We start from the raw sequence: 24,304 nt of genomic DNA, 5'->3' as shown, positions 1-24,304 counted from the left end.
TCTCCTCACCCACGTTTTCCTCTCTCGCCCCCTCAATGTTCCACCCTAAGTTTTCCCCTGAGCTCAAAATAACACTTTGGCATCCCCTTTATGACAGACTGGTTCTAGAAGCTGAATGTGACATCTGTGGTACGTCCTAGTATCACAGCGACAGAGAAGATTGAACTCTACAATTAGCCTACAGACCTTCGCCTCGTCTTGAATCTTAGTGCCGTGTCGGCAGCACCCAATCTCTCAAAGGAATGCCCAGCCTTCTTGATTTGGTTTCCATCTCCTTGCCTATCCTTATGGGATTGGACAATGGGCTTAGTTAGTGGATTTCAGTGATGGCACCGAACTTACTGTCACTGATGAAGATTATCGTCATCACCAGCACTAGTGAGCATCTGTTTGTGCAGAGCACTGTACCTGGGGCCTGAAATTCTTGGCAGTGTGTAAGGTTTGCCAGGTGATAGCTGGTACATAACCTAACACAAAACCAAGGAATAGATTAGGCAAATATGACAAAATGAAATGCCATGAATCTCACAAAAACTTTCCGCATTGACCACTAAAAATGTTTTTTTTTCCATAATAAGCAAGATACTCTTAGGCCTTCTATGTAGACAAAAACTGATTTCAAAAAATTTAATATGGATTCAATGGGTCTTGGTGAATCAAACATAATTTAAAAAGAAGTCAATGCTTTATAATGTTACTTTAAAGTCAAAATAGCTTTTGCAGTGGTTATTATTATTCATATGCTAAGCAATTAAACCTATTAAGTAAACAAAACAATAGTTAATGTAATTTATTTGAAATGCTTCCAGAAAGTTTAAGGTCATTATACAAACAAATAATTTCCTCAAACATTCATATACTTTTTGCCCCCCCATAGGCCATCCTTTTACCAGTCTCTTTTCAACTTTAGCATATCCTGGCTATTGGTTAATGCTGCATTCTGTCCTCTGCTTTAATTTCTAGCATTCTCAGACTGTCACTAAATCTACAGATCAACTTTGGACATGAAGCAGTTCTAAATAAATCACAAAACCTGAAATAGAAAAATTCACCACGTTTAAAATCTATAAATACAGAAATGGTCTACAGGATAAAACTGACATTTTTTAAAAAATAAAGTAATATACATTGTCTTTATACTGATTATCTTGTCACATTGATTTATTCCTCTAATGGACTTAGCCTATGTACAAGGCAAAAATGACATTTCATTTACTCCTTTCTTTCTGTAAACTTGTAAAGCATGGGATTTTCATTTTTCAAAGAGCATCTTTTGGCAATAATTTAGAATTATTGCTATTAGTACTGGTGTGGGGATACTTTTGCACAGGTCATCCTTTAATATTTACATTTATATTTAAGGTATGTTTTAGTGAATTTAGTTCAAATTACTGAAATTTCACACTGACCCAGGACTGCAAACTGAAGATGGATAGAGATTTCTAGTTAGGCTGGCTTCAGGAATAGTTCAGTACAACTAACTGAACTCTCAACATCTCTCATTATTTCTCATGATTCTCATTAACTATATTTTTACTGCCTCTATCACGAGAAGTAAAGTGACAATTCAGGTCAGAGGCAACAACAAGGTGACCCATAAAAGCAAAGGGAAAAAATATAATGACATGATGTTCCCCAGTTTTTTAGACATTTCTAGTTCTCATAGGTAAATTACCTTTCTCACCCCAAATTCTTTTCCATCTGTAAATAGAAACATGTATTCTATCACTAAGATTCTTTCATCACCAGTTCATTCACACTTTAAAATATTAGTGTGTCTACTCAGAGGGGCCTCCTCGTCATTACAGTGCTTTCATTCTTTACATCCTTTGGGTCCTTAAATGCTCACAGCAACACAGCCCCGCTGGGCGGAACTTGTGAGGAGAATCTATGACAGCAGTGTATCCAAGCAGCTACTGTATGATGAATTGGAAAAGGCACACACAAGTCAAGAAAGCAGAATAAACAATATAAAGACACAGTAAAGCATAGTCTCAAACACTGCGGTAGAGCAGCGACATGCCGGGAGAGAACGGTATCAGATAGATCAGTCCCGCAGTCAACAACTGGGAGGAAAAACTGCTCTCCTCAAACAAATGCTTCAGAAAGATCAGGGTGACAAGAGACAGACTTTAAAACAAAGACAGGCCCAGGACAGGACAAACCCATTAGTACAGCAAGGAACTACCTTTCCTGCACACAATGAGGAAGGGAGTGTGGTCACACATCAAACGTTTCGGCCACATTCATACACATGGTGTAGGATCTTACCATCAATAGCATCATCTTTTGATCTGGGCTAATGCGCTGGACTAGAAATGGTACTATAAGTGAGAAATCCCAATTGCCACACATATCCTACATATACTATGTTCAGAATTCCAGCTGAAAACTTGGAGCTGGCCTTTTCATTCCTTGTTCAACTAAATGCACTAATTAGGCCTAAATGTGTTGCTTTTCCAAATCTTTTGTCATTTTGAAAATTAAGCCTCCAAGTGTCTTCAGAGACATGGTCCATTAATACCTTTCGATTAAATATCACAGTATTGGACCAAATCAATTCTAAGGATTTGACTTTTCCCCTTCGTTGCTTTTTCCTCATTCCAAACACCATCACAACACATGGATAACTTCATTTGTCACTTGAGGTGCCCTACACTCCAAGTTTCAGCTACCATATCTGAAATCAAGCGAAGCGCTGAAAAAGCAGGGACAAAATATTTAGGAAACACACGAATAAACAACAGTTTAGAGATTCTATTTTCTAGCAAGACAACTGAAAGTAACTGGTCAAGTACCTCTTTCATCCACCCAGACATTTTTGAAATCCACTACAGGACAACAGCTGCAAAATACTCCAGCTTACAACGACAGATTGGCAGTTACAATACTACAGTCAAAGGTACAGAAACAAGAGACTGTCGACACTGTCACAGAATTAAAAAGTGCTTCTCCAGACGGTTCCATTTACGGAATGCAAATACTGTACAAGACAGACACAGGGCTACTTCCAGGAAGGATTTAAGTCTCTGTCAAATGTTGCTTTTGATCTGTTTGCTGTTCCCACAGAAACAGTCTGTTTGCTCCATGCGCTCACAGTCAAGGCTGATTTCACTAGTGTCCATACTACAGTCTGAGTCATTGTCTGATTGGTCCATTTTCTCGGGCTTAATTTCTCCCTGGGGCTCTCTGCTCATAGTGGCAGGTATTCGAAAATGTTCTTCTGAATCAAGCACCCCAAATTGTCCTGCTGCACATAGAATGGTTTCTTTGGCTTGGCGGATACAGTTAAGCCACTGCTGTTTGTTGAAGGTGTCATTGGCTTGCAATGAATGGGTCTGGCTTTGAGATCCACTTTTGAAGCTTACTCTGAAGAAGTTTTTGACTGGAAAAGAAAATAGCCCATGCATGTTAGTATGCAGATTTTTCCCTGGGTGGTGAAATAAACGAAGAATGCAGCCAAAAATATCAAATTTTCATTTTAGAGGCGAGCATAGGTCGGAGACTAAACAACCAAAGGGAAATCCACAGGGTGCAAGTCAAAACTGGCTTTGCCATGAATTTATTCTATGAATTTATTCTAGTCCCTTTTAGACTGTGAGCCCACTGTTGGGTAGGGACTGTCTCTATATGTTGCCAACTTGTACTTCCCAAGCGCTTAGTACAGTGCTCTGCACACGGTAAGCGCTCAATAAATATGATTGATTGATTGATTGATGACTCTGGGGAAGTCTCATAACCTGTTAGCTTTCTTACGAAAAAAAATCATTGTATGTGACTCCCCTGAGAGCATGCTCACCAAGGTCTCTAAGATCTTCTTTCTGGCAAAATCTGATGGTGGGGGAGATTATGAGGCGGAAGAAACTTTTATGCCATTTTGGTCACAGTTTGGGGTTGTTTTTTTTTAGCAGTGTTTGTTCAGTGCTTCTCATCCTAGACCCTTGGTTTTATGAATGGGGTACTTCCCTGGGACGCATCCTAAGACTTCAACTGCTCCATCTCAGTTTCCTTCGCTGCTCAGCTTCTCCTCATCCTTTAACTGTGGGTGCCCCTCAACTCAGACCTGTGTCATCTACTGTTCTCACTCTACACACATTCCCTTGGGGAGCTCAACTCTCCAATGATTTCAACTACCACCCCTCTGCTAATGGATGTTCAATCTCCATGTCCAGCCCCTACCTCTCACCAGCTCTCCAATGTTGCATTTCCTCTGTCTTCTGGATAGCCCAATCTGGATGATCCACCCCAGCAACTTAAACTTAACATGGCCAAAATCAAGCTCTTCTTATCTTCCCTCCTATATTCTCTCTACCTAATTTGCTTATCACTACTGAGAACACCACCATCCCCTGACCCACAGGCTCACAGCCTTGGTGTCATCTTTGAATCCTCTCTCTCTTTTACTTTCCACCTTCAGTAGCCTTTACATTCTGCCAGTTCTTTCTCAATAATATTTCATGGATCTTTTTCCTCCACTTCACCTCTCCAGCCATCCCTCATTGTTTCCTGTAACAACTGTATAAATGGCTTCCCCACAACCAGGTGCTCTCCTCTTCAGTTCAGTTTACAGACAGCTGCCCATATTATTTTTCTAAATTTCTGATTTGAGTATGAAAAACTTTGACAATTCCAAATTGCTTTGCACATAAAATAAATGTCCTGAAAATTGACTCTTGGCTGGCCTCTTACCTACCTGCTCTCTACCCCTGATATACCTTAGCTCAGGCTCATCTCTCTTCCTAAGCAAATCTTCCTCCTCCTCCTTAGACTATTCATTCAATTGTATTTAGTGAGCACTTACTTGTGCAAAGCACTGTACTATAAGCCCCATATGGGACCTGATTATCTTGTATCTAACCCAGTGCTTAGTACAATGCTTGACATGTAGTAAGCACTTAAATACCACAGTTATTATTATTATTATGAAGACAGGCATTTAATCCCCATTTTACAGATAAGGAAACTGAGGCACAGAGAAGTTTAGTGACTTGCCCAAGATCACACAGCAGGAAAGTGGCTGAGCCAGGATAATTAGAATCCAGGAACTCTGATGCTCAGGCCTGTGCTCTTTCCACTAGGCCCACACTGTTTCCCATGTGAGTGATTATATGAGTGATTATCAATCTCTATACACATTTGGTAGAGTACTATGGATTTACAATACACATGAAGAAAACTGAGCATACTTACCAGCCTACAATCTGGAAACCTACATACAACAAAAGATTTTCATCAGCCACACAGAACTTATACTGTGATGAAATTTTGCTACGCAGGCAGTGTACTATACAATGGTGTTTGGATAGACAAAGGCCAGTTGGAACTTTAGGCAGATGGAATTCATTTGATGACAACTGGGCATCCAACTTCATATTGAGTTGATCCACAAACCTGTGTGCAGCTTTTTGAGCAGTTTCACCAGCATCACCTACGACCTCTACTCAACATCAAGTGTCAGGATTACAATTGATAACAATGAGATCCTGGCACACAGTCAAGCTCACCGGCACTGAGTCAGAGCTTACACAAACCCAGCTTTGCTGGGTGGGATATGTGAGGAGAATCGATGATAGCACTTGCTTTTGCATCGCCCTCGTACTTGGATTTGCATCCTTTATACAGCCCTCCCTCAGCCCCGCAGCACTTCTGTACATATCCGTAATTTATTTATTTATACTAATGTCTGTCTCCCACTAAACTCCTTGTGGGCAGAGAATATGTCTAACTCTGTTACATCGTACTCTCCTGAGCGCTTAGTACAGTGCTCTGCACACAGTAAGCATTCAATGGATACCACTGACTGATTGATTGATACCCAAGCAAATGCTGTATGGTGAACTGAAAGGGATAACATGCACACCTAAAGGGTTGGGTAAATGATTTCAAGACACACAATTGGGCATTCATACCTCTCTCATTGTTACTAAAGGCACCTCGGATGGATCCACCTAATCGCACTTCTCCATCTTGTAAATCTTCCAGCACAAGGTCTTTCACAGGGATTGGTTGTCTGTATAGCTGGTAACAAAGCTGTTCATTGTGAGTTATGGCTCGAGTAATCACAAGCACTTGTTGGAACAGGAAGACATGCAGTTTCTAGGAGAAAGAGTAAAAAGTAATTATCTTAGTATTCCTAAAGTAGTTTCTTAAACAACAGTGCACTAGGAATTATGGTTAATGGGGGCCCAGGCCAAGCATGTCCCCCGAGGTTCATTCCAACCATAGTGGGGGATGTCTTAAGGAGCAGAAGTACTTACTGATATAGTAGTTGCACTACTTAAACCCAGTTGGGGTCTCTTACTTACAGGGGTCCTGTGTGGGATTGTTCACCAACTGATAATAACAATAATAATACTAACAATGACTCTGGTATTCGTTCAGCACTTTTTATGTGCCAAGCACTGTACTAAGCACTGGGGTAGATACAAGATTATTAGGCCCCACATGGAGTTCACCAACTAAGTAGGAGGGAAGGACAGGTACTGAATCCCTATTTTGCAGATGAAGGAACTGAGGCCCAGAGAAGTTAAGCCACTAGCGCCAGATCACACAGCATGGAGGAGGACAATTCAGGATTAGAACCCAGGTTCTCTGACTCCCAGGACCAGGCTCTTTCCACTAGGCCACTCTGCTTCTCAATTGGTGGCCTCCAGAAACCGGCAACATGGAGACTCCCTTCTAGGGGAGGGGCAATTGCTCTGTTTATACCCTCCCAGGGACAGACTTCCCAAGCTTATAAGAAATAACATGTGAAGCACTTGATATCTCTCCAAAGAGATAAGGCTAAGGGCTATTTCTTTTTATAATAATAATGATAACAGTATTTGTTAAGTGCTTACTATGTGTGAAGCACTATTCTAATCACTGGGGGGATACAAGCTCATCAGGTTGTCCCATGTGGCACTCACAGTCTTAATCCCCATTTTACAGATGAGGTAACTGAGGCACAGAGAAGTTAAGTGGCTTGCCCAAGGTCACACAGCTGACAAGTGGCAGAGCTGGGATTCAAACCCAATGGCCTCTGACTCCCAAGCCCGTGCTCTTTCCACTGAGCCACGCAAGGACAACTGAAGCACACAGCAGCAGACACAGAAAAGAGAAACATAGTATCTCCTTTCTGGTTGAGTTCACAGTAGCTTTAGTTCTGTGACAGCTACAGCTTAGTGTCTGGCAGCTAATTCGTGTTTGTGGCAAATGAAAACAAATAAGAAACGAAGGCCTGCATTTTAAGGCTACGAGAAAGCAAGACTACCCATAGATAATAATAATGGCATTTGTTAAGCACTTACTATGTGCCAAGCACCGTTCTAAACACTGGAGGTTGTCTCATGTGGGGCTCACAGTATTAATCCCCATTTTACAGATGAGGGAATTGAGGCACAGAGAAGTTAAGTGACTTCCCCAAAGTCACACAGCTGACAAATGGCAGAGTGGGATTAGAACCCATGACCTCTGACTCCCAAGCCCATGATCTTTCCACTGAGCCATGCTGCAGATGCCTGGGGAGATCCCAGGAAACTGGAATAGCTATCAGAACCATCACCTAACAGTGTGGAAAGTCCTCCAAAATATGAGGGAAACATTTCCAGGAAAGTTAGTTGTTGCCAAACTTTGGGTCTGGGCTCTACATAATCATTCAATGGAAGTTAGGGAAATTGGAAACTTCATTTTCTTCTCATTCTCCTGACTTATTTCCTCCACTTTTTTTTGTTGAGAGAATTAAATTGAAAATAACAGCCCTCCAAAATTTGCTGATGGTTGAGTGCTGTAAGCTAGCTTAATTAATGTTATGAATTATGGAAAACCACTAGAAGTTGTTTATACTGATAACTTCTCAATTTTCTTAATATATTCAGTCTGTACCAAGATCAAGTAGCCAACTTTTCTTTAATCACACACTCTTGGCAATTTAGAAAACATTCAAAAATAACTTACTCTACTATTATGGGTTCTAATCCTGGCTTCACCCCTTTCCTGCTGTGTGATCTTGGGCAAATGACTCTTTAACTCAGTTTCATTTGTAAAACGGGGAAGAAATACCTGTCCTCCCTCCCATTTAGACTATGAGCCCTAAGTACAGGGACTGTGTCCAATCTGCTTATATTTCATCTATCCTAGCACTTGGTACATTGTTTGTCATATGGTAATCATACTTAAATACAATAATAATAGTAATTATTGTTATTATTATTATTCAGGACCATGAGATATAAAAAATGACTAGCTTCTATCTACCTCAGTGCTTAGTACAATGCCTGGCACATAGTAAGCACTCAACAAATACCATTTTAAAAAAAGATGGGAACGATGAATTCTCAGGAACACTGGGATGGGGCCAGTGTTTGGTCATTTCACAAATTATGGGGGAAGAGAAGAGAAGAAGAAAAAAGACTTGAAACATGGAGGGAACAAGACTTCATCACTTCTCTCTGAACCAGCTGAACCAAACTGACAAGAGTTAGTTGATTGTGAGTTTAAAAATACACCATTAAACTGCTTACCACACCCCTGTTGTTTTTCAATTCACCGTGACAACACAATACCCGTGAACTATCAATCAAGGCATCCTTCTGGCCTTCATCGAGATAAATTAGCCTGTCTTTATAATATTGGCATTCAGATTCTCCAGTCTTTGTGTTAATTTCTGCCACTATCCCTTGAATGATGTTTATCTAAGGAAAAACAATAAGAAAGCACAAAAAAAGTTATTGTCATTGCATGTGAATGTGAAGGAGATATTACTTTTACCACTTTGGAAAGCTTAGTACAGTGCTTGACACATAGTAAGCACTTAAATACCATTATTATTATTATAATAAAATTGCTGTGGACAGGGAACGTGTCTACCAACCCTGCTGTAATGTATTCTCCCAAGGGCTCAGCAGAGTGCTTTGCACACAGAAAGTGCTCAATAAATGCGATTGAGTGTCCTTGGGAAAATTACTTAACTTCTATATGCCTCAGTTACCTCATCTATAAAATGAGGATTAACACTATTAGCCCCATGTGGGACATGGACTGTGTCCAACCTAATTAACTTGTATCTACCTTACTGCTTATCCTCTCAGGGTCACACCTGGAGAGTTTCCAGGACTCTACCAGTTTCAGCTACAGGAGGGAGTGTCAAGCAGAGGTCTACCCATTCCATTCCTAGCTTGGACAGTGGCTTGAGAGTGGAAGGCAATCTGCTACACGTCAAAACTCATCCATGCTGGGCAGCAGCAGCATGGGAGAGTCGAGGGAGGAGACTCGAGTTTACTGCGTAGAAGGCGACAATGGTTAAAACCACTTCCCTATTTTTACCAAGAAAACTCCATGGATACACTACCAGAATGATTGCAGATGGAAACCGGGATGTTCTGGGAGAGATGTGTCTGTGGTGTCGCTATGGGTCGGAAACAACTCGACAGCATAAGACAGACAAGACCCTACTGCTTAGTACAGTCCTGGGCACATAGTGAGCACTTAAATGAGAGGGGAGGGGAGGAGAGGGAAGGAGAGGGAAGGGGAGGGAAGGGGAGGGGAGGGAAGGGGAGGAGAGGAGAACCTCTCCTGAAGAACTTCTATCTACCCCAATGTTTAGAACAGTGCTTGGCACACAGACAAATACCATTTTTAAAAATGTGGGAGAACAAGTATTGAGTCCCTCTTTTACAGATGAGGAAACTGAGGCCCAGAGAAGTTGAGAGAGTTGTCCAAGGTCCCAAAGCAGTCAGGAGAGAAGTAGCATGGTGTAGTGAATAAAGTACAGGCCTGGGAGTCAGAAGGTTATAGGTTCTAATCCCAGCTCCGCTATTTGTCGGCTGTGTGACCTGAGCAAGTCACTTCACTTCTCTGTGCCTCAGTTTCTTCATCTGCAAAACAGGTTTAAGACTGTGGCCCTATGTGGGACAGGGACTGTGTCCAACCCGATTACCTTGTGTGAACCTCGGCACTCAGTACAGTGCCTGGCACATAGTAAGCACTTAACAAATACCACAATCATTATTATTGTTATTATTATTTTTAAGTGTGTGGTTCTGTGGGGTGCATGTTGCTTCAGTGGCTCCAGAGCTCAGATCACAGGTGCATCTCCAGTAAGTCCCCCTCAGCTCTATGGGTGGATCGAGCTCTTCTTCATGGGTCTTCAGGGGCAATTGAAATTTCTCAAGCCCAGTCATTCATTCAAATTTATTGAGTGCTTACTGTGTGCAGAGCACTGTACTAAGCTCTTGGTGAGTACAATTCAGCAACAGAGACAATCCCTACCCAACAACGGACTCACAGTCTAGAAGTGGGGCGACAGACAACATAACAAAACAGCTTGTATTTACTCCAGCACTTAGAACAGTGGCTGGCACATAGTAAGTGGTTCACAATCTTAATCCCCATTTTACAGATGAGGCAACTGAGGCTGTGAAGTGAAGTGAGAAGTGAAATGACTTGCCCAAGGTCACACAGCAGACAAGTGGCGGAGCCAGGATTAGAACCCAGGTCCTTCTGACTCCCAGGCCCATGCTCTATCCACTAGGCCACGCTGCTTCTCTATACATACATAAGTCCTTGAGGAAGTTGTAAATACTTAAGTGCTGGATTACATGGAAATGCTGAAACAGCATTTGGGGAGATATAAACTGGGAGATTAGAAATAAATCAGTGAGGGACTACTGGAACACATGAGCTTTGAAAATCGGGAGTGCTGTGCTGTGGTCTATCATAAAGCAGGAGAGAGTTCCTGGCAGACTCAGAGTGGCTTAGTGGAAAGAGCACGGGCTTGGGAGTCACAGGTCGTGGGTTCTAATCCTGGCTCCACCACTTGTCAGCTCTGTGATTTTGGGCAAGTCACTTAACTTCTTTGTGCCTCAGTTACCTCATCTGTAAAATGGGGATTAAGACTGTGAGCCCCACATGGGGCAACCTGATTACCTTGTTGTCCCAAGGTAATCAACCTGATTATCTTGTATCTACCCCAGTACTTAGAACAGTACTTGGCACATAGTAAGCACTTCACAGATACCATTATTATTATTATTATTATCCTGTAGATTGTAAGCTCCTTGTGGGCAGGGACCATGCCTACCAACTCTGTCATATTGTACTCTCCCAAGTGGTTAGTACAGTGCTCTGCACACAGTAAGAGCTCAATAAATACCAATGATTGATTGATTAGCAGGGGGAAGGGTGTGAACAAGAGATTGGTGGTGGGAGAGATGAGAAAGAAGCCTAATGAGTAGGTTAGCTTGAAAGGAACAGAGACTGTGTGCTGGGGTGTAGTAAGAGAAGAGACTGGATAAGTAGGAGAGAAAGAAAGCTGATGGAATACCTTAAATTCAATGGTCAAGAGTTTTCTTTTGATGTGGAAAGGAATGGATAGTCATTGATTGGTTTTGAGGAGTTAGTAGAGACTGTGAGCCCGTTGTTGGGCAGGGATTGTCTCTATTTGTTGCTAAATTGTACTTTCCAAGTGCTTAGTACAGTGCTCTGCACACAGTAATGCTCACTAAATACAATTGAATCAATGAATATGTGCTGAACAATGTTTCAGAACAATGATCCAGACAGCAGAGTTAAGTATGGACTGAAGAAGGGAGAGGCTGGAAGCAAAGGGCAATACGGAGGCTGATGCAGTAATCAAGGCAAGATAGAAGTGAAGCAGCATGGCCTAGTTGATAGAGCAAGGGCCTAGGAGTCAGAAGGACCTGAGTTCTAATCCTGGCTCTGCCACTTGTCTGCTGTGTGACCTTGGGCAAGTCACTTCACTTCTGGGCCTCAGTTATCACATCTGTGAAATGGGGATGTGGGATGTGGACTGGACCCAACCTGATTAGCTTGTATCTATCTCCATGCTTAGTAAAATGCCTAGCATGTAGTAAGTGTGTAACAAATACCATTAAAAAAACCCAAACAAACCTGGATAAGTGTGGTGGAATTTGGATCAAGAGGAAGGGGAGAATCCTGGAAAGAGTATGGGGAAGAAATACAGGATTTGGCAAAAGACTGAATATGGGGGATGAGAGAGAGTGCCAAGGTTGCAGGCCTGAGATATGGAGAAATGCCACAATACATAATATATGGAGACGATGGTGATGTTGTCAACTGTGATGGTAAAGGTCGGTAGAGGAGAAGATTTGGGCGGGAACATGAAAATTTAGTTTCAGACACACTGAGCTTGAGGTGCCTGCAGGACACAAATGTAGCAATGCCCTGGAGTCAGAAGGACCTGCAAGATTACAGAGAAGGAAGGGGTCTGGACTAGTGAGGTAGATTTGCAAGCCACCCATACAGAGCTAGTAGTTGAAGCCATGGGAGTGGATGAGCTCCCCATGGGGATGTGTGTAAAGTGAGAATTACTAGGCACAGAAAAGCAGCACGCAGTGTGCTTTATAATAAGCATGCATATGTTATGTACACCACACATGTCAGATAAGTATTCCACACAGGGTAATATTACTAGAAATCAGGAATGTCCAACTCAGGGTCTATAGGGTACTTGTTGCTTGCTAAAAGGGTGTCTGCAGCCTGCAGGGAACAATAAGGGAGAGAGGGGAGAGAAACTCAGTTGAACCTGTTCCTCTCGGCCAGCAACCCAACTCCTTGATACTGTTCCAGACTAAAGAGGCTATTGTTCCTGCCAGAGGTCTGCTTTCTGTGGGTTTGGGGCCACAGGGATCAAGCTACATGCATATTTTCCAGCTGTGAAGACTAATGATCAGCTCTTGGGAAGCAAGGGTGGCAGCTTCTCCAGCTGGGAGCAATTAGCCCAGTGAAAGACAGAAGTAGTGGCAAGTTTTCTTGGGTCCTCTTGTTGGCTGTGGCCTCTGCCCTTGGGGGATAAAAATGATCTCGGATGAGCATGAGTCAGAGAGAAACAGCAGGTGCAGGTGAGAGGCTGTGCAAGAAAGAGAGAGAGCATGTGGGTGTGAGAACACGTGTGAGAATGTACATGTGAGAAAGAGCATTTGTGAGAGAGAAAGTACCTGTATGCGAAAGAGCATGTGTGAAAGACATTTCATTTCCTTTTGAATTATTTTGTGTATTCCCCAGTGTTCTACACATTGTAAGCATTTATTAATTCTTTTCTTGTTTTATGCTGTCGAGTCGTCCCCGACACATAGCAACTCCATGGACACACCTGCCCCAGAACGTCCCACCTCCATCTGCAATTATTCTGGTAGTGTATTCACAGAGTTTTCTTGGTAAAAATACACAAATACTATAACTACATACCTCTGGATATTTGCCTTTTGTTTACAAGCATGCTCAAATTTCTCCCATTCTAAAAAGTGTTTTCTGGATCCCACTACACCCTCTAGCTATCACCCCATCTCCCATTCTTGTCCCAGCTCCTTACTGTCTTCACTTTTCCCCCACTCTCTTCTCCTCATCATTGGTGGCATTTATTTAGCACTTACTGTATGCAGAGCATTGTACTAAGCACTTGAAAGAGTACAATACAACAGAGTTGGTAAACAAGCTACCAGCCCACAATGAGCCTACAGTCTGGACACATTACTGAGTTTTTTTCATTCCCTTGGGGCCTGCACATTCGGCTCCTCTGGTGCTAACCTTCTCACTATGGCTTGATCTCGCCTGTCTCGCCCCTGGTCCACATCCTACCTCTGGCCTGGAACATCCTCCCTCCTCAAATCCGCCAATCACTCTTCCCCTTTCAAAGCCTTACTGAAGGCACACCTCCTCCAAGAGGCCTTCCCAGACTAAACCCCGTTTCCTCAGCTCCCCCTCCCTTCCACATCACCTCGACTCACTTCCTTTGGTCCCCCCCACAGCTCTTACATATATATGTATATATCTATAATTCTATTTATTTATATTGATTCCTGTTTACTTGTTTTGATGTTTGCCTCCCCCCCTGCACCCCCCTCCCTGGACTGTAAGCATGTTGTGGGCAGGGATTGTCGCTCTTTATTTCTGTATTATACTTTCCAAGCACTTAGTACAGTGTTCTGCACACCATAACCACTCAATAAATACAACTGAATGAAAGAATGAATCTGTGACTCCTTTCTGCCTCTTACCTCTCACATTGTTTGTCCATTTTTCCACCACAGTCTTTTCTGAAACTGCCTTTCTCCCCACACTTATAGCCACCACCTTGATTCAGGCTTACATCAGCTGCTGGCTGGACTACTGATTAGCTTTTTGACTAGTCTCCTTGCTTCCAAGCTCTCCCGTCCTCAGCCTATGCTACCCTCTCCTGCCATATGATCGTCCTAAAACATCATTCAGAACAAGGCACAGCTCCTCAAAAACCTCTAATGGTTATTCATTTCTCTCTGCATCAAATAGCAACTTCTGACCACTGGCTTCCAAGCTCTTCATCAGCTTTATCCTTACATATCTGCATTTTTCACCCACTACACACCCTTCATTCCTTCCAAGCTAATCTTTTTACTATACTTTGATCTTGACTCTCTTCCCTTTGCTCCAGTCCTTTGCCCTACCTGCTTCCTGGAACTCCAAAGCCCTATGGAAAACACATTTCCTCCAGGAGGCATTCCCCAACTACTTATCACTTCCCCAGGTAATGTCATCCCTTTAGCCACCCTTAGCACAGTGTGGCCTAGTGGAAAGAGCACAGGACTGGGAGTCAGAGGACGTCTGTTCTAATCCCAGCTTTGCCACTTATCTGCTTTGTGACCTTGGGCAAGTCACTTATTTTTTCTGTGCCTCAATTATTTCATCTGTAAAATGGAGATTAAAGCTGTGAGCCCCATGTGGGACATGGACTGTAACCAACCTAATTATCTTGTATCTACCCTAGTTCTTAGTACAGTGTCTGCCACGTAGTGAACACTTAATACCATAAACAAATTTTAGTTAAGTATGCATTTTTTTATACTTCTGCTGTTACCAGTTGTATCTATTTCTTTCTCCTGCTCCCTGTAGGTATACCATTTGTGCCTGCCTATTTTCCCCAGTAGGTTGTAAGCTCTTTGAGGACAAAGACCATGTCTTTTACTGTGCTTTTCCACAGGCTTAGTGTACTGTTCTCTCTTCACTTTCAAAGTAAGGGCTCCATAAATACTAATAAATAATAATAATAATAATAATTTTGGTATTTGTTAAGCGCTTACTATGTGCAAAGCACCGTTCTAGGCGCTGTGGAGGATACAAGGTGTTCAGGTTGTCCCATGTGGGGCTCACAATCTTAATCCCCATTTTACAGATGAGGTAACTGAGGCCCAGAGAAGTGAAGTGACTTGCCCAAAGTCACACAGCTGACAATTGGCGGAGCCGGGATTTGAACCCATGACCTCTGACTCCAAAGCCCGGGCTCTTTCCACTGAGCCACGCTGAAAAGTGGCTAATTTAATTCATTCTAATTCATTCTAATAAATGAATTAGACACACAGTATGCATGTGTGAAAGTGGGAAACTATGTATTGGAATACCGGAGAGTGAGAGTGTGTGTGCATGTGTGTGTGTGGGGAGAAAGAGAGAGAAAGTGTGTGTGTGTACAGCAGAGACAGCACGTGTGTGAGAGTATGGGGGTCGCCTATCGGTCTGTCTCTCTCTTGGTCTCAGCCTCTCTCACCACTAATCCAGGATCTGCTCCTATGGAAGCCCTGCCCACTTAACACTATATCTTCAACGATTAATATTGGTAATTCTATCATCCAATTTCATCTCCTTCTGATCTCTTTAATACTTCAGTATTAGGCTGCTAGTCATTGTACAAAGAAACATGATTAGTCCTTGGAAGGATTTTCCAAGTGAAGCCAGTATGTGAATGGATGCCTGCATGAAATCTCTCGCTCCATCCCTTCTCCCCTCCTTAACTTCCATCTTCAACCACTCACTCTCCACTGGTTCCTTCCCCTCTGCCTTCAAACATGCCCATGTCTCTCCCATCCTAAAAAAACCCTCTCTTGACCCCACCTCACCTTCTAGTTATCGTCCCATATCCCTCCTACCATTCCTTTCCAAACTCCTTGAACGAGTTGTCTACACGCGCTGCCTAGAATTCCTCAACAACAACTCTCTCCTCGACCCCCTCCAGTCTGGCTTCCGTCCCCTTCACTCCACGGAAACTGCCCTCTCAAAGGTCACCAATGACCCCCTGCTTGCCAAATCCAGCGGCTCATACTCTGTCCTAATCCTCCTCGACCTCTCAGCTGCCTTTGACACTGTGGACCACCCCCTTCTCCTCAACACGCTATCTGACCTTGGCTTCACAGACTCCGTCCTCCCCTGGTTCTCCTCTTATCTCTCCGGTCGTTCTTTCTCAGTCTCTTTTGCAGGCTCCTCCTCCCCCTCCCATCCTCTTACTGTGGGGGTTCCCCAAGGTTCAGTGCTTGGTCCCCTTCTGTTCTCAATCTACACGCACTCCCTTGGTGACCTCATTCGCTCCCACGGCTTCAACTATCATCTCTACGCTGATGACACCCAGATCTACATCTCTGCCCCTGCTCTCTCCCCCTCTCTCCAGGCTCGCATCTCCTCCTGCCTTCAGGACATCTCCATCTGGATGTCTGCCCACCACCTAAAGCTCAACATGTCGAAGACTGAACTCCTTGTCTTCCCTCCCAAACCTTGTCCTCTCCCTGACTTTCCCATCTCTGTTGACGGCACTACCATCCTTCCCGTCTCACAAGCCCGCAACCTTGGTGTCATCCTCGACTCCGCTCTCTCATTCACCCCTCACATCCAAGCCGTCACCAAAACCTGCCGGTCTCAGCTCCGCAACATTGCCAAGATCCGCCCTTTCCTCTCCATCCAAACTGCTACCCTGCTCATTCAAGCTCTCATCCTATCCCGTCTGGACTACTGCACCAGCCTTCTCTCTGATCTCCCATCCTCGTGTCTCTCTCCACTTCAATCCATACTTCATGCTGCTGCCCGGATTATCTTTGTCCAGAAACGCTCTGGGCATATTACTCCCCTCCTCAAAAACCTCCAATGGCTACCGATCAATCTGCGCATCAGGCAGAAACTCCTCACTCTGGGCTTCAAGGCTGTCCATCACCTCACCCCCTCCTACCTCACCTCCCTTCTCTCCTTCTACTGCCCAGCCCGCACCCTCCGCTCCTCCGCTGCTAATCTCCTCACCGTACCTCGTTCTCGCCTGTCCCGCCATTGACCCCCAGCCCACGTCATCCCCCGGGCCTGGAATGCCCTCCCTCTGCCCATCCGCCAAGCTAGCTCTCTTCCTCCCTTCAAGGCCCTGCTGAGAGCTCACCTCCTCCAGGAGGCCTTCCCAGACTGAGCCCTTTCCTTCCTCTGCCCCTCTTCCCCCTCTCCATCCCCCCATCCTACCTCCTTCCCTTCCCCACAGCACCTGTATATATGTATATATGGTTGTACATATTTATTACTCTATTTATTTATTTATTTTACTTGTACATATCTATCCTATTTATTTTATATTGTTGGTATGTTTGGTTTTGTTCTCTGTCTCCCCCTTTTAGACTGTGAGCCCACTGTTGGGTAGGGACTGTCTCTATGTGTTGCCAATTTGTACTTCCCAAGCGCTTAGTACAGTGCTCTGCACATAGTAAGAGCTCAATAAATACGATTGATGATGATGATGATAAACGGCCCACCCACAGGAATGAATTTGATATGTCTGCTCTCTAAGTAACGATAAACTGTTCTATTCTCGCCACACCCAAGATGTATTACAATTTGTCAGTGTCAAATGGAAGCAGGTGCTTCTCTCTAAGAAAGCTAATTGTTTGGACTAAGGTCAATTCCCCAGTGTGCTTACCCATGTAGACCACACATGGTTTGGAATGGAATTAGGAGAAAAGCCAACTCGATGATATTTTTTCCAGTAATAAAATTTTGCAAGATTAAGTGAGAATAAACCCAGCCCCATCTCTTTTCTTCCACGCTCTTTGAAGGAAAGAGATCTGCCCCTCCTTCCCTCTGTGTCCCCATGAAACAGACAGAAGTAACAATATTAAAAAGTAAGTCCACTTCACTGGGAATCTGCTGAATGGCCTGGTTCAAATCTGCCTCCTCTGGCTGCAGTTTCTTAATCTGCAGAATAATACAGGCTGACTCAGAGGAGAATTTGTAATCCTTGTTATCGCATGCTGTAGCACAAATCACACTAGTTACTGTAGATGACCCCTCTGAGGATCACACCTGGAGAGTTTCCAGTACTCTACCAGTCTCGCCTATGGGAGGGAGAGTCATACCCATCCCATTCCTAACTTGGGCAGTGGCTAGTGAGTGGAAAGCAATCTGCTACAAGTCAAAACTATGCTAGGCAGTGGCACGGGAGAGAGTCGAGGGTGGAGATTCAAGTTTACTGCGTGGAAGAAGGCAATGGTAAAAAACCACTCCCCTATTTTTACTAAGAAAATTCTAAGGATACACTATCAGAACGATTGCAGATGGAGATGGGGCACTCTGAGAGAGATGTGTCCATAGAGTTGCTATAGGTCAGAGATGACTTGACAGCATATGACAAGACTGTAGATCAAGGAGCCAACCAGATTCCAAATCACTTGATACAGAAGGTGGACAATGTCACCACTCTGGCATTTCATCTCACTTACCTCTATACCAGCCTCTCATCTGACCAGGTAGAGGCACAGACAGCCAACGTATTTGGATTTAATGCAAAAAGCAAAACTGAGGGGTCTGAGCCATTGATTACAATTCAGAAATGCTGCTGCCATGGCATGCTTTTGGCAAAGGCAATTTCAAAATTGTTCATTTATTTTTCTGCATTTTCTGATAGAGATAGTCTGCTCAGATTTTAATACGAAGATGCAACAAATCTACTAATTAACCATTCATGTGCATGTTCATTTCTAAAAAACTCACAGCTTCCTCCAAGTGTTGTTGGTCTGGGCTGTCATTTGGTGTGTGCCTCAATATTTCCCTAAGAAGCAGTGGATATTTTACTAAACGGCTTCTGGGGATATCGAGGAAATTCCAGAGATCCAGTTTGCGGCTGAAGGGTGACTCCAAGCAACGCTGCAGGAAATCTTGCACACGATGATCTTGCTTCTTGAGGTCCAGTAATGCCTTAGCAGCCACTTGATTGCTGCAGTAGCTGTTATACGAACTGAGACAAGGCAGCTAAAAATGAATCAACAGAAGAGTGGGTTGAAAGAAATACTCCACAGTTGCACAGGAAACTCAATTGGTATGCTGCAGTGAAGACTGAACAGATAACTGGTTTTCAGTTGGCTTGTAATAAATGTAGAGGCATACTCTTCCCTGAGCCTGCCTATGTAACTTTAATTGATAGTACAGGGAGTTGGAGGTTGGTTTTGGGTTTTGTTTTTTTTACGATCTTGGTTAAGCGCCAGGCATTGTATTAAGCACAGAGGTAGATACAAGCTAATTAGTTTGGACACAGTCCATGTCCCACACGGGGCTCCAGTCTTAATCTCCATTTTACAGATGAGGTAATTGAGGCATGGAGAAAGCACAGGAAGCAGCATAGCCTAGTGGATAGAGCATGGACCTGGGAGTCAGAAGGACTTGGGTTCTAATCCTGACTGCCACTTGTCTGTTGTGTAACCTCGGGCAAGTCACTTCACTTCTCTGTACCTCAGTTACCTCATCTGTAAAATGGGATTAAGACGGTGAGCCCCTTGTGGGACAGGGACTGTGTCCAACCTGATTAGCTTGTATCTACTCCAGTGCTTATAACAGTGCTTGACACATAGGAAATGCTTAACAAATACCATCATCATTATTACTGTGTTAAGTGACTTGCCCAAGGTGTCACAGCAGACAAATGGTAGATCTGAGATTAGAACCCAAATCTTTCTGACTCACAGGTCTGTGCTCTATTCGCTAGTCCAATCTGCTTTTTTTTTTGAGGTTCCCACTCAAAATAATAATAATAATGATGGCATTTATTAAGCTCTTACTATGTGCAAAGCACTGTTCTAAGCGCTGGGGAGGTTACAAGGTGATCAGGTTGTCCCATGGGGGGGCTCACAGTCTTAATCCCATTTTACAGATAAGGTAACTGAGGCACAGAGAAGTTAAGTGACTTGCCCAAAGTCACACAGCTGACAACTGGCAGAGCCGGGATTTGAACCCATGACCTCTGACTCCGAAGCCCGTGCTCTTTCCACTGAACCATGCTGCTTCCCACATGGGGCTCACACTCTTAATCCCCATTTTATAGATTTTATAGATGACATAACTGAGGCCCAGCAAAATTAAGTGACCCGCCCAATGTCTTAATAATAATAATAATAATAATTGTGGTATTTGTTAAACTTACTACATGCCAGGCACTGTACTAAGACCTGAGTTAGATAAAAGTAAATAGGGTTGGACACAGTCCCTGTCCCATGTGGGGCTCACATTCTCAATCCCCATTTTACAGATCAGGTAACTGAGGCATAGAGAAATAAAGTGACTTGTCCAAGGTCACAAAGAGACAGTGGCAGAGCTGGGATTAGAACTCATGACCCTCTGACTCCCAGGCCTATGCTCTACCTCCTATGCCATGCTGTTCTCAGACTCAACCCTCCAAAAGTTTATGACTTCCCTTTCTTCCTTCACTATTATTCATTCATTCACTCATTCAATCGTATTTATTGAGCGCTTAGTCTGTGCAGAGCACTGTACTAAGTGCTTGGGGAGTACAAGTTGGCAACATATAGAGACGGTCCCTACCCAATAGAGGACTCACAGTCTAGAAGGGGGAGACAGACAGCAAAACAAAACATATTAACAAAATAAAATAAATAGAATAGTAAATATGTGCAAGTAAAATAGAGTAATAAATCTGTACAAACATATATACAGGTGCTGTGGGGAGGGGAAGGAGGTAGGGCGGAGGGGATGGGGAGGGGGAGAGGAAGGAGGGGGCTCAGTCTGGGAAGGCCTCCTGGAGGAGGTGAGCTCTCAGTAGGGCTTTGAAGGGAGGAAGAGAGCTAGCTTGGCGAATATGCGGAGCGAGGGCATTCCAGGGCTGGGGGAGGATGTGGGTCGGGGGTCGATGGCGCGACAGGCGAGAATGAGGCACAGTGAGGAGGTTAGCGGTAGAGGAGCGGAGTGTGTGGGCTGGGCTGTAGAAGGAAAGAAGGCAGGTGAGGTAGGAGGGGGCGAGGTGATGGAGAGCCTTGAAGCCGAGAGTGAGGAGTTTTTGCCTGATGCGTAGGTTGATTGGTAGCCACTGGAGATTTTTGGGGAGGGGAATAACATGCACAGAGCGTTTCTGCACAAAGATGATCCGGGAAGCAGCGTGAAGTATAGATTGAAGTGGGGAGAGACAGGAGGATGGGAGATCAGAGAGGAGGCTGATGCAGTAATCCATTCGGGACAGGATGAGAGATTGAACCAGCAGGGTAGCGGTTTGGATGGAGAGGAAAGGGTGGATCTTGGCGATGTTGCGGAGGTGAGAGTAGCAGTTTTTGGTGACGGATTGGATGTGAGGGGTGAACGAGAAGAATCAAGGATCAATCAATCAATCAATCAATCGTATTTACTGAGCGCTTACTGTGTGCAGAGCACTGTACTAATCGCTTGGGAAGTACAAGTTGGCAACATATAGAGACAGTCCCTACCCAACAGTGGGCTCACAGTCTAGAAGGGGGAGACAGAGAACAAAACCAAACGTATTAACAAAATAAAATAAATAGAATAGATATGTACAAGTAAAATAAATAGAGTAATAAATATGTACAAACATATATACATATATACAGGTGCTGTGGGGAAGGGAAGGAGGTAAGACGGGGGGATGGAGAGGGGGATGAGGGGAAGAGGAAGGAGGGGGGCTCAGTCTGGGAAGGCCTCCTGGAGGAGGTGAGCTCTCAGTAGGGCCTTGAAGAAAGGAAGAGAGGATGACACCAAGGTTGCGGGCTTGTGAGACGGGAAGGATGGTAGTGCCGTCAACAGTGATGGGAAAGTCAGGGAGAGGACAGGATTTGGGAGGGAAGATAAGGAGTTCAGGAGTTCAGTTTTGGACATATTGAGTTTTAGATGGTGGGCGGACATCCAGATGGAGACATCTTGAAGGCAGGAGGAGACACGAGCCTGAAGGGAGGGAGAGAGAGCAGGGGCAGAGATGTAGATTTGGGTGTCATCAGCGTAGAGATGATAGTTGAAGCCATGGGAGCGAATGAGTTCACCAAGGGAGTGAGTGTAGATAGAGAGCAGAAGGGGACCAAGAACTGACCCTTGAGGAACCCCTACAGTAAGGGGATGTGAGGGGGAGGAGGAGCCCGCAAAAGAGATGGAGAATGAACAGCCGGAGAGATAAGAGGAGAACCAGGAGAGGACAGAGTCTGTGAAGCCAAGGTTGGATAGCCTGTTGAGGAGAAGGAGGTGGTCCACAGTGTCGAAGGCAGCTGAGAGGTCGATGAGGATTAGGATAGAGTAGGAGCCATTGGATTTGGCAAGGAGGAGGTCATTGGTGACCTTTGAGAGGGAACTTTCGGTGGAATGTAGGGGATGGAAACCATAGTGGAAATTGTCTGCTGTGTGACTTTGGGCAGTCCCATAGTTTCCTTATCTGTAAAAAGGGGATTAAATACCTGTTCTCCTCCCTCCTTAGGCTGTGAGCCCCATGGGAGATAGGGACTGTGTCTGACCTGAGTATTTTGTATCTACCCCAGTATTTAGGAGTGTGCTTGGCTCATAGTAAGTGCTTAACAAATACCACACTTATTGTCCTTATTAATATAATCCCCCTCTCCTCTTCTGTCTCTTTTCCCCTCTACTTTCTCCTGGTCCCTCTAGCCTATGTTTCATATCCTTCCACCTTCCACGGAATTTCTGAAATGTGCTATCCAGAACCATTTTCTGTCAACTTTTTCTTGAATACTTAAAATTTGGATTTCACCATTTGCACCATTGAGACAACTTTCAGTATGGTTTCCAAATCCCTTTTTCTGTCCAAACCAATGTTACCTTCTCTGTTATCTTCAACATTACTGCCTGCCCTTGTTTCATATAAGCTTTTCTGCCCTGGTTTCAAGGCCATAATTTTAGACTGGTTCTTCTACTTCCCTTTTCAGTTTTTGTTTTCTTTTCTAGTTCCTCTTCCTCTCTTCACCCTTTAACTTAAGGGTGTACTTCAAGGCTCAGTTCTGGGTACTTTGCACTCTTCCATTTACACTTCTATCCTTGAGGAGCTCTTCTTCCTCGTCATTATTTCAGCTACCAAATCTATATCATCTCTAACCTCATCCAGTTTTGTATTCCCTTCTCTCTCTAGAACATCTCCATTTGGACATCTCATTCAAATTCAATAAGTCAAGAATGAAATCCTTTACCTTCCTCTGCAACCCTTTTCTAAGTTTCCCATCATTGTCAACACGACTAGCATCCTCCCTGTCCCGTACACTCTTTGACTCTGTCTCTCATTCACTCCCAACCCAATTTGTCATCAAGTCTTACTGATTTGCTCTCAGCAATACTTCATAAAACCACCCTTTCCTCTCCCCTGGCACAATGTTAGCACAAGCTCTTAATACCTCCTACCTGGAAAAATTTAACACCCTCAGCCCCACAGGGCTTATATACATATCCACAATTCATTTATTTAAATTGATGTCTGCCTCCCCTTCCCAGACTGCAAGCAAGTTGTGAACAGGGACCGTGTCTATAATAATAACAATTATAATAATGGCATTTGTTAAGTGCTTGCTATGTGCAAAGCACTGTTCTAAGAGCTGGGGGGATACAAGGTGATCAGGTTGTCCCACGTGGGGCTCACAGTCTTAATCCCCATTTTACAGATAAGGTAACTGAGGCTCAGAGAAGTTAAGTGACTTGCCCAAGGTCACACAGCAGACATGTGGCGGAGCCGGGATTAGAACCCATGACCTCTGACTCCCAAGCCCATGATAATAATAATAATAACGGCATTTATTAAGCACTTACTATGTGCAAAGCACTGTTCTAAGCACTGGAGGGATTACAAGGTGATCACGTTGTCCCATGGGGGGCTCACAGTCTTAATCCACATTTTAAAGATGAGGTAACTGAGGCACAGAGAAGTTAAGTGACTTGCCCAAAGTCGCATAGCTGACAATTGGCAGAGCCAGGATTTGATCCCATGACCTGTGACTCCAAAGCTCGTGCTCTTTCCACTAAGCCAAATTGTGATCTTTCCACTGAGCGACACTGCTTCTCAACCTACCAACTCTGTTATATTGTACTCTCCCCAAGTGCTTAGTACAGTGCTCTTTACACAGTAAGCACCCAATAAATACCATGGATTGATTGCTCCAGTCTATTTCCAACTTCTCCCTACTTCAGACTATATGTCACTTAGCAACCCACATTAACTTTTTCACTGCTAATTTAATAACATCGCTGACCTCCTCAAAACCCTATAGTGGCTCCCTGATGCCAAATTAAATCACTACCC

General features: G+C 43.9%; 1 protein-coding gene and 1 non-coding gene across 5 annotated transcripts in view; one reads left to right on the top strand and one right to left on the bottom strand.

The window, feature by feature from the left end:
* Positions 1 to 1,062: 1,062 nt before the first annotated feature.
* ARHGEF3 (Rho guanine nucleotide exchange factor 3) overlaps positions 1,063 to 24,304 on the bottom strand; it is a 104,387-nt gene continuing 81,145 nt past the window's right edge. For all 4 annotated transcript variants that reach the window (XM_038740071.1, XM_038740072.1, XM_038740074.1 and 1 more), the window contains 4 exons: positions 18,778 to 19,035; positions 8,502 to 8,672; positions 5,910 to 6,096; positions 1,063 to 3,385 (listed from right to left, as the gene is read on the bottom strand). In XM_038740071.1, coding sequence (XP_038595999.1) covers positions 3,033 to 3,385; positions 5,910 to 6,096; positions 8,502 to 8,672; positions 18,778 to 19,035 — 969 coding nt within the window. In that variant the 3' untranslated portion in view covers positions 1,063 to 3,032. The remainder of the gene's footprint in view (positions 3,386 to 5,909; positions 6,097 to 8,501; positions 8,673 to 18,777; positions 19,036 to 24,304) is intronic.
* LOC119920325 lies at positions 9,059 to 9,196 on the top strand. Its single transcript, XR_005448080.1, has one exon. It is a non-coding gene; the product is annotated as a small nucleolar RNA SNORA7 (small nucleolar RNA).

The sequence above is a fragment of the Tachyglossus aculeatus genome, chromosome X1 (assembly GCF_015852505.1).
Source record: "Tachyglossus aculeatus isolate mTacAcu1 chromosome X1, mTacAcu1.pri, whole genome shotgun sequence".
Classification (NCBI taxonomy): Eukaryota; Metazoa; Chordata; class Mammalia; order Monotremata; family Tachyglossidae; genus Tachyglossus; species Tachyglossus aculeatus.
Note: the sequence above shows the minus strand (reverse complement) of the source record. Positions and strands in the feature narration are given on the sequence as shown.